Source organism: Myripristis murdjan, chromosome 19, assembly GCF_902150065.1.
Source record: "Myripristis murdjan chromosome 19, fMyrMur1.1, whole genome shotgun sequence".
Classification (NCBI taxonomy): domain Eukaryota; kingdom Metazoa; phylum Chordata; class Actinopteri; order Holocentriformes; family Holocentridae; genus Myripristis; species Myripristis murdjan.
This window is the reverse complement of record NC_043998.1, coordinates 10,207,537-10,219,999: the sequence shown is the minus strand read 5'-3', so window position 1 is coordinate 10,219,999 and position 12,463 is coordinate 10,207,537. Positions and strand designations below refer to the sequence as shown.

Here is a 12,463-nt window from a genome sequence, read left to right as displayed (position 1 = left end):
CACTTGCCTGTGGTCATAATTCTCCAAATGATAATCCTAGAGGGAAATGTTTTAAGGTAATGATACTAGATCTTAGGTTACTTGATCCACATACACAGTGGGCCTCTGTCTGTCTTTGGATCTTCATTTTCAGTATGAAAGAAGCTTGGAAATGAAAAAGTCTTAGGTTACCAGTATACAATTCTATATAATTGATTTCAACTGGTCTTAACAGAGTGGATTTGATAGTTTGTCACATTGTGGGGAATAGCTGCATTACAGAGGTTGAGGTTGTAGTTCATAATACAAGACCAGAATCCACCACTTGTGAAAAAGAGGCATGCTTGGATATGATGCTCTGTGCCTTTGTTTCAGGTGTCTGTGGAGGTGAAGATATCACAATGGAAAGCATCAACTGTGTGGTGGTCGGAGACAGTGCAGTAGGAAAGACCTATTTACTTTATACCTACATCACAAAGGTCTTCCCTCAGGAGTACATACCCGGTTTCAGCAGCACATACAGCACCCAGGTCAGTGTAGACAACAGGACTGTGAGCCTCAAACTCTGGGACACAGCTGGCAAGGAGGAATATGAACGTTTTCGCGCGCTCACCTATCACAGAGCCGATGTCATCATCATATGCTTCTCCGTTGCTTGCCCGTTGTCCTATGAGGCTGTCAAGACCAAGTGGCACCCAGAGGTGACACACCATTGCCCTGAGGTGCCTGTTCTGCTTGTGGGAACCAAGAGGGACTTACGTGACAGTCAGGTGGTCTTGGAGAAGCTGGGGGAGCAGGATCAGACCGTGGTGACTCAGCAGCAGGGCACGGCCCTGGCTAGGGAAATACATGCCGTCAGATATCTTGAATGTGCTGCTATCAACCAAGAGGGAATAAACGAGGTGTTCGATGAGGCTGCACATGCTTTTCTCCATCATCAACAATTTAAAAAACCCTGTGTACTTTTTTAAAGATAACAGAGACTGTGATGGCAAAGAAAGCTGATTTTGGATGAATGATGCTTAATGATAATTACTTACAGGCTTTCAACTGAATTTGCTCTGGATTCTTCTAATTAGCATCATTATTACAAGGAACAGCTTGTCATTTCTTTGGGATGTGTTTCACTTTGTAATTTGAATCTGAATTTAAATTTTCATGCATTGCTAAATTTATGTTGAAGTGGAATTTCAGGTTACTCCTCTTTTGGTAAAGAAGTTTGATACTGTCTTGTTTCAACTGTGTTATTATTATTATTATTATTATTATTATTATTGTTGTTGTTGTTGTTGTTGTTGTAAAATATTTACTCAATTTCCAGTGGGCGACTACAAAAATGCTAAAGACACACACAAACAAACACACACACACACACACACGCACGCACGCACGCACGCACGCACGCACGCACACACGCACGCACGCACACACACACACACACACACACACACACACACACACACACACACACACACACACACACACACACTGATAGGATAGTGATAGTATGATCCCTGAAAGTTACAATTTCTTCAAGTACGCGAGCCAAACTGAGTAAACACCATTAACCATAAGGCAAAGCGTGGACACTACGGAAGCCGGGGTGAAAAAAAAACCTCTGGCAAATTAAAAAAACTAGTCCACCAATTGCATTTTCGGGTCTTATGAGTGTTTATACATCTCACTCTGAAAGGAGCGCTGCAGTTTGTATTGTATGGATAATTTGTGGAGCTAGAGCGGCTGTCCGTGTTGTTTGCCGTCCACAAACAAACACTGCACTTGCCGAGCATCAGCCAGCATCCCACTAAATCCTCCAGCGTCCATTTGTCCTGCGTGCACTTATTTCCTCCTGGACACGCAGCCCCCTCACATGAACACCGATTCATGAACGTGCAGATTGTAAATCATGTCCAAACTTGAGCGTCTGAGCGCCCGTGTGGCCAAGCTGCTGTCAGTGGCCGTGCATGAGGTGCTGCAGGTGGTGAAGGAGACCGTGTCGGAGTACCAGGAGAAAACTGCCAGGACCCAGAGAGAGAACGAGAGTCTGAGGAGGAGGCTGCAGGAGCTCCAGGACAAGATCACCAAGCAGGCTGCAGGTGAGCCTCACTGTTGCAGACATGCTGATGAGAGACGGTGTGTGTGTGTGTGTGTGTGTGTGTGTGTGTGTGTGTGTGTGTGTGTTTGCTTCACACAGAGCCATGTCCAGTCACACAATAGCATCAGTTATTTATTAATTGCAGAGATGTAGGATATGGACAAAATTGAATACCCTGATATTTATTCCAGTTATTTCAGTGGCGATAATATATACAATATGCCTTGTGAAAAATAAACATTCTTAAAAATAAAATAAAATGAATACCACAAAGATGTAGAAAATGATGTTATTTTATTGATCAGAACAGACCAAACACTGTCTTAAGCTGCATTAAATAAACATTTTGCTGCAACCTCTGCTTTGACCCAATGCTTCAAGAATATTTTAGCAACAGAGAAAATTTCAAAAAGGTATAATAATACCAACTGGATGTAGAAAATTACTTTACAAAATATTTTTTGATCAGATCAATCACTGTGTTAGGCTAACCCTACCCCTAAGTTTGGTAACGTCCATAAGATTGCTTTTTAGATATTAGTATCACACATGTTCAGATGTAGATAATGATATAATAATGATATTTCGTTCATCCCTAATTTATAATGTCCCACATCATCTAGACAATTCCAGGGCTCTCTATTTCACTTAATCCCCTGTCATTTACAGATGGCAAGTTTGCTCTTTCCCCTGCCTCTTCAATCAAGGAAGATGAGCCGATGCAAGATGATGTGAGGCAGCAACCAGAACCAGAGAATGGCGAGGAACAAAAACCAAAGCTCATCCAGACACAAATGAAAGGACCCAGGAGGGGAGAGTGCAGCCTGGATGAGTCGGACTACACAGCAGACTCAGAGATGGGTGATGGCAGCTTGGTACACACAGAGCTTCATGAGCTCCTGTCACATGTAACCAGTGCAGCATTAACAGGTTATCCTTCAGTATCTGACAGTGACCAAAACAAGTCTATGGGACAGCTGAAATCGGATGCAATACCTGGCAGCAGTTCCAGCTCCGCAAATCCCCCAGTGGTGAAAACAGAGCCTGAGCCAATGGGATACTCATCAGAGGAACATCCAGGCCAGAACCTGTTATTCCCAAGTGGAGATTTGGAAAGAAGTGGTGCAGCAGAAACTGACAGAGTCGATGAGTCTATTTCAGACAACCCAGCGCTGCCTGGCTTGGTGCACTACATCAACGCAGATGGCCTCAGCACCTTTGTAGACTCGTTCCCGTTTGAGTGTCACCCTGAGCTGGTCCAAGGTACCAGGAGGCCTAGCATTGGAAGCAAACAGGATGAGAGCTACCGCTGCGTCGTCTGTGGCAAGGCGTTCAACAGGATTGGGAATCTCAGGATCCACGAACGCTGTCATACAGGGGAGAAGCCATACTGCTGTTTGCACTGTGGCAAGTGCTTCAGTCACGCCGGGAACCTGCAGAAGCACAAGAGGGTCCACACAGGTGAAAGACCTTATGGCTGTCAGCAGTGTGGCAAGACTTTCAGTCAGTCGAGCCACCTTAAAAAACATCAGAGAATCCACATCGGCAGGCAGCCCAGTGTAAAGTGAGGGAAGTAAATGATTCTTTGAATTATTGCCATGTGGTGTTATTAACGATGGTATCTATTTATAAACCAAAATCACATTTCTGCCACCCAGAGTTTCTCACTGATTATGATATACAATATTATACTGGTGTATAAAAGTGCTGCATCTAAAGTTATTGTCACTTAGACTCTTTAGGTCATATGCATGAGCCTCAGTACATGCATAAATACATAAATATACATAAATATGTATGTGGTTTCACAGTTAACACCTAGTTGAATAGGTCTGTTGTTCAGTTGCGTTTCATTGCTGATGTGACTTTTGTGAGAACTTTGAAAAAAGCGTGATTTATATTTTTGTTGTCATACTGCCTTAATATTTATTGGTTAATTGATGTCATGAATAAAGTGAATTGGAGAACAAGAGTACTGCGTCGGGTGTGTTGATGACTGAAGAATAAACCCGTAAAGCACGCCGTGACTTTTATTTTGAAAGCCAGCTCACACGCGGAAGGACTTGAGATTTTACATCCGGAGGTGCAAAATGTTGTGCAGCGGTCTTGTTTGCACGGTCGAACAGTGTTCCTGAGTGTTTTCATCAGCTTCAGAAGTTTGCTTTCGCTTTTTAAAAAAAATGTCGGGCTAACGCAGCAGTGCTTTGGAGAGTTTCGTTGGACCAGTGGGATGTTTAAAGGGAAAGCGAAAGGTACGGAGTTAGCTGCTGTAGCTAACCTGCTGCACTAGCTCGTTAGCTGGCAAGTTACATAGCTCTTAACTTTTATTTAAAGTGCATTAGCCTGCTGGAGAACGTCATTACCTTTCAATAAAGGTGTATACCACTGAAGTGTTTTTAGTATCAAAGTGCTAAGCTGTGCATGTATAACAGTTTGGACAGTAGTAAACATTTTACCCTTGCCTGCTATGATAAACAACGACAGAGGGATTTGCAATGCCTTGTAGCTAAAATTTCTGACTGATGTGTAACTGAGCTCCCGTTTAAATGAATTAGTAAAATAATTGTGGAAGCATCCATCATCACCCTGGCATGAAAGTGACAACACTAATTTAAATGTAAGGGCTAATTAATGATCAGACCAACTCAGGATCAGGCGACAGAAGCGGACTCCCTCTCATTGTAAATAGAGCAGCTGGGGGTTGTGTATTGCCATAACATCACAGATTACAGTGTTGATCCAGTGGATTGTAGGTTTAGGAGAGACTGTTGGTAGAGTGTTAACACATCTACAGTCTGTGGTGGTTTTATTATTATGGAAACTGCATCTAGTACAAAGTTCAAGGCTCTTATTTGAAGTATAGAGATGTACCTGATTAACTTACCGCTGAGTTAATTTGCACTTCTTGTTGCCTGTCGTCTAACCACACAGCAAACAAGACTAGGAAAAAATAGGTAATTAGACATATAAATTGCAGCTCCTAAAGCAGAGGGTTTTTTTGGAAAATGTAGAATGTATTCTCTTTTGCCCTTAAATGTAGGAGCTGCTGTTCAGTAATGCCGATCTTTATTGTCATTGTAGAATGTCTAAACTTGAGCGTCTGAATGCCCGTGTGGCCAAGCTGCTGACCGTCGCTGTGCATGAGGTGCTGGAGGTGGTGAAGGAGACGGTGTCGGAGTACCAGGAGAAAACTGCCAGGACCCAGAGAGAGAACGAGAGTCTGAGGAGGAGGCTGCAGGAGCTCCAGGACAAGATCACCAGAGAGAGCACACGTGGGTACAAGTAATGTTTCACCAAAACTGAAAGGGCATTTGGCAGTAGATACGGTGTAGCTACCTCACATGGGAGCAACTATCTCTTGTTCATGGATAATGAGTTACCAAACACAAGTTACTGAAGTTTAGTGTGTGTGTCTTTTGTTTTGTTTTTTTTAAACAGCTCCTCTACTTAGAAGTGGTCCTGTTCCTGAAGAAAAAGAAGACACAGACAAACAAGAACAAGAGCAGGATTTAAGTCTCAGTCTGAAGCTAAACTCAGTAGTCATTCAGACAGAACAAAAACCAATAAGTAGCCTCAAACCTGAGCTTGACTTGAAGCAGGAATCCAAAGAACTGGATGCAGCTGAATCACAAGCTGAGTGCAACTTGGCACAAACATCAGTGGAACATTGTCCAGTGCAGCAGGAGCAGGTGACTCACATTACTGAGGAGGCAGTGACTGTGCAGACATCGCACAGCGCAAAACGGGATGCTGACGTGCCCGACATTGCAAGCACCTCTCCCTCCAGCGCTCCACTCGGCGCCAGCCCCCCTGTCATCAAAAGTGAACCACAGCCAACGGACTGCACCATATTGGAGCAGCCAGCCTCTCAAGAAACGTATAACGGCTGTATGGATTTAAGCTGCAACTCTTCTCGTCATGACTCTGCTGAGAGCCAGACACCACAAGTTAGTGCCGCACCTTATGGACTCGTCTTTGTTCACTCAAATCACAACGCCTTATCTAGGAGGTATGGGTTTGCGAAAACCAACAGGGCTTCCATCGACGGGAGGAAAAACAGGAGGGAGAACTTCAGGAGGGATGACCCACACATCTGTTTTGTATGTGGAAAGACTTTCAGCAGGGTGGGGAACCTGCGCATTCACCAGCGCTGTCACACAGGAGAGAAGCCCTATGGCTGCCTGCAGTGTGGGAGGTGCTTCAGCCAGGCGGGAGACCTGAAGAAACACAAGAGGGTCCACACAGGGGAGAAACCGTATTACTGCCACCAGTGTGGAAAGAGCTTCAGTCGCGGGGAGAATCTGAAACGACATCAGAAGATCCACATTGGAGAGACACTGCAGTTACAGCAAGTATGGAGAGACCACAAGTGATCGGTCACTTGTGTCTGCTCTGTCTGTTCTTCTGTCTGCAACTCTTGACATAGTAGTGAAATCAGCACGCTGGAATTGCTGGGAAATCATGAAGGATGATCATGTTGTTCCTTTAGAGAAACTTCAGAAATTGCTGTGGGGTGTTTGAATTGTAAGCTACAGAAAAAATCAAAATCTCCTGTAATTTACGGTGCACTTTTGCAGGGAGCAACTTGCTGTTTGACGGTGTGAGCCAGCCAAACAATGCATTGTTGCCATTCAAATAGCCAGTCGTGTGCTAATGATGCTAACCTGTATACCCCTCTCATTACACTTAAATAGAACCTCAGTAAAGAACTCACTTACACATAAGGCTAATGCAGCGCAGTAGGCAGTGGATTGTGAATGCAGTGATGTTTTATCCAGGGGACCCGTGGAGTGTTTTAGCAGGTTAAAACACTCCAGGGTTCCTCCTGTCACAGTGTTAAAGAATGTAGCACTATGTTTGGTCATGTACAGAATGTATCTCATTTTACACCACATACACAAAAGACAATAACTGATACTGTGATTATATATATATAAAAAAAAAAAAAAGAAACACAATTTTGTATGTGAATGGCATGATGCTTATTAAAGTCTGATTTGCTGGAATGACTGAAATTTGCTGTGGATGTGTTTATTTCATCTTAGTTAATCTGACAACCCAGGTGGTTTTAGTCAGTTTAGGTAAGTAATATTGTATATACTACATGTGTAGCAGCTGATCACTTGCACTCCTGAGACACCAGGATGTTTCACTGAGGATACACACACCAGAAAATGCAACTGGAAGCACTTGTGGTCACCTATTGCCCTCAAAGTGGGTATGCAGTTTACCAGGTTCACCACCACAAAGCATTTCAAGAGGAGAAATCGTTTAATTAGTGTCACTCTGGTGAAAGCCTGTCTCACTGTCCATACCTCCCACCAGTTATGACTATATAGTTCTCTATAACAGAAAAACTTGTTAGACAGGACTCTCCAGGACAAAGGCTTTAAAAAATGGAGATCTGTAGTTTGATGCCAGTGCAATCCAGTGGCAACGCTTTGTGCAACCCTTCACTAAAATAAAAAGCATGGTTCAGTAGAACAGATTATTTGGATGTAAGAGAGGGGAACCCACACCCTGCCTGACCTGTCGGAGGCGGCCTTTGCCCCGCTGACGTGGAGCTGCGCTCACCTTAGCTACCAGGAAGTGTTTTGACAACACCCACTGCGAGGCGAAACACATCTCTACTTCTCAGAAAGGTGAGTAAACAGGAAACAATTGGACGGTTACAGCATCACTACAGTCCCGACGTACCTGTTTGTAAATTATATGCGAGTTCAAGCGGGTCCCAGCGCAACAAGGAAGCCATAAAACGCAGGAGAAGTTTATTATAGCGGCGAGTGGTTCATTATTAACGCAGAGGCAGGGAGGCGCTGAGGCGACACATTTCAAACCACAGTATGACGCTTTTTTTGTTTTGTTTGGCATCTTCCTCAAAATATGAAAAAATGGCTGTTAAAGTTGACCACCCGGAAGTTTCCGAGGTGCTGAAAATCCAGAAGAAGACTAAGATCAATGATGGTTTCATTTAGTGTGTTTGGAGGATTTGTGAGTGCATGTTCAGGCGGAAAACACGGAGGAAGGCTTAACACTGAGCGCCTTGACCTCACCGCAAAACCAGCAGCTGATGTTGCGCCTGTCAGTGCAGTGAACTTCTGCTTTGTGTCTCATGTGCTGTGTGGCAGGTTCAGGTATGGCAGTACCACCATCCGGGATGCTGAGATGAAGATCCATGGAAAGATCCTGTCTTATTTTGAATCCTGCAACTCACCTGTTGACAAAGAAGGGTATCTCAACAAGAAGGTGAGGGACTACTTGGATAATTAAGTATCTTTCCTATCCGCCAAAGCACATCAGATTTAATTTCTCTGCTGTATGAATAGTAAAGAAAGTGAAACAGACAACCACTCCATACTGCAGGTGCCTCAACCTGCCTTACAGGCTTTAAGGATTCACCTACTATAGCCGTGCTTAGAAAATTATCATGATGAGTCTCAATATAATAACAATAAACTGTATTTGTGTGGCACATTTCATACAAGAAATGCAGCTCAAAGTGCTTCACAATAAATAAATGTAAATAGACATAGAGTCTCCTATTCTGAATGTTTAAACATACTGGGGGGAAAATTCACTTTGCTGCTTGTTTTAGTAAAATCATTCAATGTTGTGGAACACGTTCCACTAAGCTGCTGTGGGATGCTGATTTTTATCAAACCAGTTGAGTAAGAAATTGAGTAAGTGAGCCATTTGTTTTGGCAATGCTAACCCTGAGATGGCATAACACTGTCACACAGGGTGAGAGGAACACTTCCTATCAGAAGCGCTGGTGTGTGCTGAAGGGGAACCTCCTCTTCTACAAGGAGAGGCACACTGACCGGGACCTCTTAGGGGTGATTGTTCTGGAGGGCTGCACCGTCCAGCTGTGCGAGTCGGAGGAGCAGTTCGCCTTCTCGCTGGTGTGGAGCGAGCCGGGCCTGCGGACTTACAAATTCGCTGCCGAGGACCAGGCCAGTCAGGAAAGCTGGATCAAAGCCCTTCTTTCAGCCACACACAGCTACCTGTTCGTGTTAGTGATGGACCTGCAGAAACAGTACCAAGGTGAGAGAGACGCAGACGGGATAATTTGAGTTTGAAGGGTACAGTCTTCTCTCTGTGGGGGAATGAGAGCGGCCTTTGTTCTGGAAACCAGCTGTAGGGAGCATAACATTACTGCTCACAGCCCCACATCAGCTTACTAATGTTTGGTGTGTCCCTCCGCCATGGTACACAGTTTGCAGGACATTATGCCATCATGGTGGCACCTTTCTGTCTATACCGAGTACGGATGTCACAGTAAAAGAGTTTAGTTGAACCAGTGAAGTTCCTCAATCCTTGATACATGATTTGATACCACCACAAAATAGAAATCCCATTCAGCATTCACTCCTTTATTTAAAAAAAAGCTTGTGTGAATGTTAACAAGCAAACAGAAACTTTGTGTCAGGCTACATTTGAATAAGAGCACGTGGTAACACTGGCCTCTAGCCTTAGAGTAGAAAACAAAACACAGTTTTTTTATGAAACACCCTGCTGTGACAGGAAAATACATTGCAGTCATCTAATCATGACTGCAACTTTAAGAGTGTCAAGTAGGGCTGCACAGTTAATCAGAATCTTATCAAAATCACAGTATGAATAAGTGTAATATCCAAATCACAGCAGCTACAATTTTTTCATGAATGTTAAATGTGACCGTATACCTACAAAATATTCTCCAGACCCCAGCAAAAATCCTTGGTTGTATTTATTTATAATGTGTCTGATAGTTGTGTGGTACTTCTGGCTGTACAAGAAATTTCCTCTCATGGATCATAGAGTTTTGTGAACTCAGCAACTTAATAACAATACAAAATACAAATTTCATACTCCACAGTTTCCCCCTAGAGAATAAATGATCTGATTAGGTTTTGGGGCACCTTGCTGTACTATAACTGCTACTATATCTACTATAATGTACTGTAAGTCCTTAATGCTTTAAGATATGATTCATTATAATATTTTGTATGCAAAGATAAGTATGTTGACATAGAAACTTTTGCTAAAAAATGCATTAATTTGGTTTTAATCGCCTTAGGATAACTTATATGTTTAAGATATGAGGGTGATTATGTTTGGGGCAAAGCAGCTCACTTGCGTCTTGTTTTCTGTTTCACACCAGTTCCCATTGAACAGTGGCTTTTCATTACTATCAGATGTCTGAGGCTTTTATCATGCTGTGTTTTAGAGGATGTTCTGTGGTAACTCTATTTTCTGAGTGAATGTGATTGCAGCAGTTTGGTCATGTATTTCTCCATCTGTCTTTGCTCGTCCCTCAGAGGCCATGAAAATGCACCCCAGTGACTCTGCCAAGAGTTTGACCCTGCCTGGTAACAGCACAGCAGAGGCAGCGCCTCCCCCTGCCTGGCTGAGCACAGGCACCTCAACGTTACCTGTGTGCCCGGGGCCAGGTGTTGGAGCGGGATCTGGTTTTACCGCCAATCCAAGGCTGCAGGCTCCACCTGTTCCCTCCAAAACAGGCAGTAAGAGATCACCCAAAATCTGGCCCAAGAGGCCTGGAAATGTGGCACCTGTTAATGGTCCTGCCCCGCCCATGGCGGAGTGGTCAGCGGTCGGAGTAATCACTAAGGAGGAATTCAGTAAACTGCATCAAGAGTTTGGAAAGGAGGTGAAGGAACTGATTGCTGATTGGTCAAAAAGGGGAAAAGGCGCTCAAGTAGTTGAGGAAGAAGATTTGATTGATTTTGGATGATAACAGTGTGAATGTATAGAGCAGCAACAATAAAGATTACATTGCAAATCTGTTGTGTAAATAGTGGGACTTTGAGCTTCATTAGTTATTTTTTATATTTATATATGTTCAAAATGTTCAAGAATATGCTGTCGCTAATGTCATATTTGCCATACCCAGAGTCAATAAATGACCAGCGTTGTCCTGTTCTATCCTTCCTATCCTTTGTTCCTTGTTCCAGTTATTTCACATGAACACACCGCAAGGATTTACAACAACACTAAGACAAACTTGCAAAGTGAGGAATTGATGATCAGAGGCTCCTGATCACTCAAGTACACCATATGACTGTCCACAAGTGTTTTCTTTTAAGGCTGTAAATCACTTTTGCCTGACAGCAGGCGGGTGCGTCTGCTGGGTAAAAAAAGGAGTACATGTCATTTGAGGGCAAAGGAGGCCAAGAAGGGCGAAGGCTGTCGAATTTTAAACGGGATGGGCAAAATGGCTGAGAAAGAGAATGGTGGGGGGAGGCAGCGCTATTTCAGTCTGTACAGCTGTCTTGTTTTTATGGTCTTTGATGGTTCTCTCTCTCCGTCTCTCTCTCTCTCTCTCTCTCTCTCTCTCTCTCTCTCTCTCTCTCTCTCTCTCTCTCTCTACTTGCAGTTGCTGCGCTTCTCCTAAAACCTTTCGTCACACACAGTTTTGTTTTGCGCGACTCTCTGGAAAAGGATTTTCTCCGATGTAAATAATCATTGATAGCATGTTGTAGCAGGAAAACTCAACACCAGAGATATATGTTGATGGAAGCAACCCACTGGACCTATATATTTAAACTAGGTCATATTTTGCCTATGAGATAGAAGGTCCACAAATGCCAAAGAGAGGGAGTTTGTGAGGGGAGAGGGGGTATCAGTTCCCGCGGGTGCTGGATCCCAATACATACCATTGCTGTACAGTTGCATGATAGATGGCTGCCTATGGAGCACATATATGGAGTTGGGTGGGTGGGCCAGTGTTGCCATATTCTAAAGCAACTATACTGGGCATCTCCAGGACCCACCCATATTTGTGCTTCCATGGTGGGAAAGTTCTTCATTTAGTCCCTTCACCACTTGGTGTTTTCCATCTTCAATATGTGGAATATTTCTTGTCAAAGGCCTTATTACCACTCATGTACATATCACACTACTTCCAATGTAAATGGTGTACTGATTAAATAGTATGAAGCATTATTTTTGGCAGTTGCTCTTTGCACTTTTCCTTCGATCTAGCCTCTGTCATCTTGCACCTCTACTGGAGCACAAAAGTAATGAAACAGCATTCGGATGAAACATGAAGTGTGCTTTTAGAGGCTGTTTTAAATTAATTGCTTAATAGGTTTAACATACCAACACATTTTGTTATTTTTATTTTATTTTTTTCAGAATATACAAATAAAGGTTGTGCATGCTTCCAGGAAGTCTTCGCTAATGCAGCCTGTGTCAATATCAAGGCACGGTTGTTTACAAGTCATTCATGCTAGGTCACAGTTTCTAGAGGGCCAGTAGTAGTGTTTAATTACTGGAGCTGAACCAATGTCCGGCCGCCAACTGTTTTCATATTTCATGACTGTTTATATATCCTGCTGGCCACTGCGGATGTAGTACTGGGCACAAACTGCAGACTGATCTTTCCCT

General features: G+C 43.4%; 3 protein-coding genes across 5 annotated transcripts; all 3 read left to right on the top strand.

Annotated features, from left to right (window-relative positions):
- Positions 1-380: 380 nt before the first annotated feature.
- On the top strand, positions 381-3,987 carry LOC115377452 (rho-related GTP-binding protein RhoG-like). Of its 2 annotated transcripts, none has more exons than XM_030077180.1 (2): positions 381-896; positions 2,744-2,951. In XM_030077180.1, the coding sequence occupies exons 1-2, from the start codon at positions 381-383 to the stop codon at positions 2,807-2,809; spliced, it is 582 nt and encodes a 193-aa protein (XP_029933040.1). In that variant the 3' UTR covers positions 2,810-2,951. The 2 variants fall into 2 exon arrangements, with proteins under 2 accessions (XP_029933040.1, XP_029933039.1); XM_030077179.1 differs by lacking the exon at positions 381-896 and adding an exon at positions 1,672-2,075 and having other exon boundaries at positions 2,744-3,987.
- A 146-nt stretch (positions 3,988-4,133) lies between these two features.
- LOC115377450 (zinc finger and SCAN domain-containing protein 21-like) lies at positions 4,134-7,080 on the top strand. The gene is made up of 3 exons (XM_030077178.1): positions 4,134-4,326; positions 5,156-5,346; positions 5,513-7,080. Exons 2-3 carry the CDS (start codon positions 5,157-5,159, stop codon positions 6,445-6,447), a joined length of 1,125 nt encoding a protein of 374 aa, XP_029933038.1. The 5' UTR covers positions 4,134-4,326; position 5,156; the 3' UTR covers positions 6,448-7,080.
- A 514-nt stretch (positions 7,081-7,594) lies between these two features.
- On the top strand, positions 7,595-11,008 carry LOC115377416 (sesquipedalian-1-like). 2 transcript variants are annotated; one of them, XM_030077119.1, is made up of 4 exons: positions 7,595-7,716; positions 8,203-8,320; positions 8,815-9,118; positions 10,375-11,008. In XM_030077119.1, the coding sequence occupies exons 2-4, from the start codon at positions 8,240-8,242 to the stop codon at positions 10,806-10,808; spliced, it is 819 nt and encodes a 272-aa protein (XP_029932979.1). In that variant the 5' UTR covers positions 7,595-7,716; positions 8,203-8,239; the 3' UTR covers positions 10,809-11,008. The 2 variants fall into 2 exon arrangements, with proteins under 2 accessions (XP_029932979.1, XP_029932980.1); XM_030077120.1 differs by lacking the exon at positions 7,595-7,716 and adding an exon at positions 7,732-7,915.
- Positions 11,009-12,463: the final 1,455 nt, after the last annotated feature.

Bases quoted from the DNA above. Each gene is read 5' to 3' on its own strand.
- LOC115377452 (XM_030077179.1), top strand. From the start codon at position 1,886: ATGTCCAAACTTGAGCGTCTGAGCGCCCGTGTGGCCAAGCTGCTGTCA. The intron at 2,076-2,743 runs GTGAGCCTCACT...TGTCATTTACAG, and splicing joins GATCACCAAGCAGGCTGCAG to ATGGCAAGTTTGCTCTTTCC.
- LOC115377450 (XM_030077178.1), top strand. From the start codon at position 5,157: ATGTCTAAACTTGAGCGTCTGAATGCCCGTGTGGCCAAGCTGCTGACC. The intron at 5,347-5,512 runs GTGGGTACAAGT...TTTTTTAAACAG, and splicing joins GATCACCAGAGAGAGCACAC to CTCCTCTACTTAGAAGTGGT.
- LOC115377416 (XM_030077119.1), top strand. From the start codon at position 8,240: ATGAAGATCCATGGAAAGATCCTGTCTTATTTTGAATCCTGCAACTCA. The intron at 8,321-8,814 runs GTGAGGGACTAC...ACTGTCACACAG, and splicing joins AAGGGTATCTCAACAAGAAG to GGTGAGAGGAACACTTCCTA. The intron at 9,119-10,374 runs GTGAGAGAGACG...CTCGTCCCTCAG, and splicing joins CCTGCAGAAACAGTACCAAG to AGGCCATGAAAATGCACCCC.